The sequence below is a fragment of the Entamoeba nuttalli genome (assembly GCF_000257125.1).
Source record: "Entamoeba nuttalli P19 unplaced genomic scaffold asmbl_6874, whole genome shotgun sequence".
Classification (NCBI taxonomy): domain Eukaryota; phylum Evosea; order Mastigamoebida; family Endamoebidae; genus Entamoeba; species Entamoeba nuttalli.
In genome coordinates this window covers 1-3,066 of record NW_008578320.1, presented here as the reverse complement: position 1 = coordinate 3,066, position 3,066 = coordinate 1, and the positions used below count along the sequence as shown (strand labels likewise).

At 22.2% G+C, this 3,066-nt stretch overlaps 1 protein-coding gene across 1 annotated transcript; it reads right to left on the bottom strand.

Moving 5' to 3' along the window:
• Positions 1 to 230: 230 nt before the first annotated feature.
• On the bottom strand, positions 231 to 1,811 carry ENU1_161160 (Rho guanine nucleotide exchange factor, putative; the record flags this gene model as incomplete). The annotated part of the gene is made up of 1 exon (XM_008860837.1): positions 231 to 1,811. One exon carries the CDS (start codon positions 1,809 to 1,811, stop codon positions 231 to 233), a length of 1,581 nt encoding a protein of 526 aa, XP_008859059.1.
• Between the last annotated feature and the right edge of the window lie 1,255 nt (positions 1,812 to 3,066).

Genomic DNA, 3,066 nt, shown 5'->3' with positions numbered 1-3,066 from the left:
CATTAATAAGGCTAAATATTGTTAAACATCGGTATAAAGAATCCTAATAAAAGATGCTCTTATTTTTCATAAAAGGAAGTAAGTTGATGTTTTTAAATTTAAACTAAAAACTAAGATTCTTTAATAAATACAAAAATTAAATTTGAAAGAAGATTTATTTTATTTTGATAAAAAAAGTGGAGAGAAATAATTGAATTAAAAGTGATATTATAGCAATTAATGAAAAACAGTTAATCTTCTGATGTCATAAAATGTTTTAAAACTGATTTAATTGCAGTAAACCAAGCAATAGAACAATCACTCATTGTAGAAGCTAATGAAATTGTTTCAGAAAGTAAGTCATTATTATTTTCTTTAATTGTAAACATGTTATGAACAAATTTAGTATCTTCTTCAACTTCTACTGTAGTATCATTATAAAATCTAATAATTTGTTCTACTTCAAATTTAGAGTCATGGAGGTCTTTTAATTCAGGAATTCTTAGTAATGATTCAAACAAAGTTTCTGTTCTTTCTTTAATACTTTTTCCTTGTAATTGAATAACTTCTGTAACAACAAGAATATCACTAAATAAAAAGAAATATTTCCAAACAGTTGGTAAAGAAACTCTATCGTTTACAACATACATAGGTCCACAACAAATGAACTCTCTTTTAATTTCTTTAGGAGTAAAGTTAGTAAGTAATGTTTTTACAAATGCTAATTTTTCATCGGCTTCATATTCATGCCCCTTTTCATTAATTGTTGTAGCCACTTTTTTAATAGCTTTATGAGCTTCAATAAGTCTTGGAGCATCACCAAATACCATAGAGATATTTCTTAATAAATCAGATATTAAAAGTACATATCTAGGAATTCTTTGAATAGGAGTAATTAAATATTGTTGAACATTTTGGACATAACAATTTTGATGTGAATTTCTATAATCTTCTGCTTTTTTAGAAGTTAAAGAAATAGCAGAACTATCCATAATTGATGTAATCTTTTCTAAATATGTAGGATAATTAAATATATACTTTGCACAATCTTCTAATGATGGAGAGAAATTAACAATAATATCACCTATTAAAGGACATTCACCATTTTTAATTAATGCACCTAAAAGTTCTTTTAAAAGTTCTTGATGTGAACGTAATATTAAACTAATTTGATCTTTAATTGGAGTTAATTCTTTTGCTAGTTTTTTTGATGACCCAATTAATGTATCAAGATACACATCTATTATAATGTCTAATCCTTGAATATATGTTTTCTCTGTATTAACTAATTCATTAACTACATTTTTATAATGAAGTCTATGTTTATCATCCATTTGAAATGTTTTCATCTTTTCATATAAATCAAAATCTTCTGTATCAGTAGTTAAATCATGTTGATGTGGTTCATAATAGTATTGAATAAGTTCATTAATAATAAGACCTGGAACTTTTCTCATTTCAGACATTAATACATTTCTTTTTGATTTAAGATCTTGTTTAACTTTACATGACCTGTCCATTAAAAAGTTTAATTTCATTTGTATATTTTTATTCTTTTTAATTACAACCCATTGACTTGTCCCTTCATTTTTCCATTCTTTATCTTCATTATATGAATTATCTGGATTTTCTACTTCAATATCTTGATATTTTGCTATCGTTGCAACTGTAGATCTCGTCATCTTCCCTTTCGGTAATGGTTTTCTTCCACTCATATCTATCTTTCCTTTTGAAATAGATGTCATCGTCCTTGGAGTTTTTGGCATAGGACGTTCATCTCCAATAAAATCTGGTTGTTCTAATTGAAAAGTACTACTTCTTAACGTTGACATTTTTTAATTTTTTCTTATTATTTTATTTATTTAGTTCATTATTTTTTTTTTTAAGTTTTTCTGTTAATTATCGTTTTTAATTTTTATATAAACTTTTTTGTCTTTAAATTGTTATTTCCATTATTTTTTCTCGCTCATGAATCTTTTATATTTTGTCATTAATTTCTGAGGTTAATAAAACAATACAAAACAAACTTAAATAGATAATTTGTAAATAATAAAATAAGCTATATATATAACATTATTTCAAAATAAAATAATTTTTTTTAAGTAAAATATTTAATGGAGAAAAATGTTAATTAACAGTTTTTTTTTTATTGTTTTTCTATTAAAAAAATATAGCCATTACATACTTTCTAATATTCAACCTTTTTTCCTTTATTTGGTTTCATTACTTTTTAGCTAAACTTACATTCCATCATCAAAAGTATTTTCTTTTTTTAGTTTAATTGAAAATCTTAGAAATAGTTATTTAAAATACTTTGGAGTTAAAGGTTACTTTAATAGAAAATTTAACTTGTTATTCTACTACTTTTATTCATTAATTTTAATAATGTATATTATTAGTGTAATATTCTCCTTTTCTTTTAGTTATGTTTTATTAACCCGTTATAATCAAAACAAAATTTAGTTTGTAATAGAAATAAGCAAAGTAATATTAACATTTTTTTATTTTCTTAATAAATATATAAAATAATAATAAGTGAATATAAACAAATTTTTTATTAAAAAAATGGTTATGAGTTATTAAAAAAATTATCATGTACTACTTTTATATAAAACACTCTTTATAGAAGATATAAATGATTTAAACAAAATTAAATAACTTGTTCTCAATATCATAGTATCAACTAACTCTAGTCTTGTTAATTAATCTTTTTTAGGTTTGTAAGCAATAATTTAATAAAAATAAAACATAATAGAAGTAGTTTCTACTTTCTTTTTAACCTCATTTTTTCAGAAGAAATATAAACAACACCACAACAAAAAAAGAAAGAAAAAGGTATTACCATTTTCAAATTAATAAAAATAAATAAATTAAACAAATGAAACGTACACACAAAAACATTAACAAATCTTCTAATGTTATCAAAGTAATGAATGAAAAAAAAAGATAAGTATAAAATAATTAAAGGATATTGTTTTGTTTGGAATTTATTTTGAATAATTAGATTATTGAAAATTATATTAATTTATGTGTTAATAACGTTATTTAGCTATTTAATCATATTTTGAACTTATAAACATCATTTTA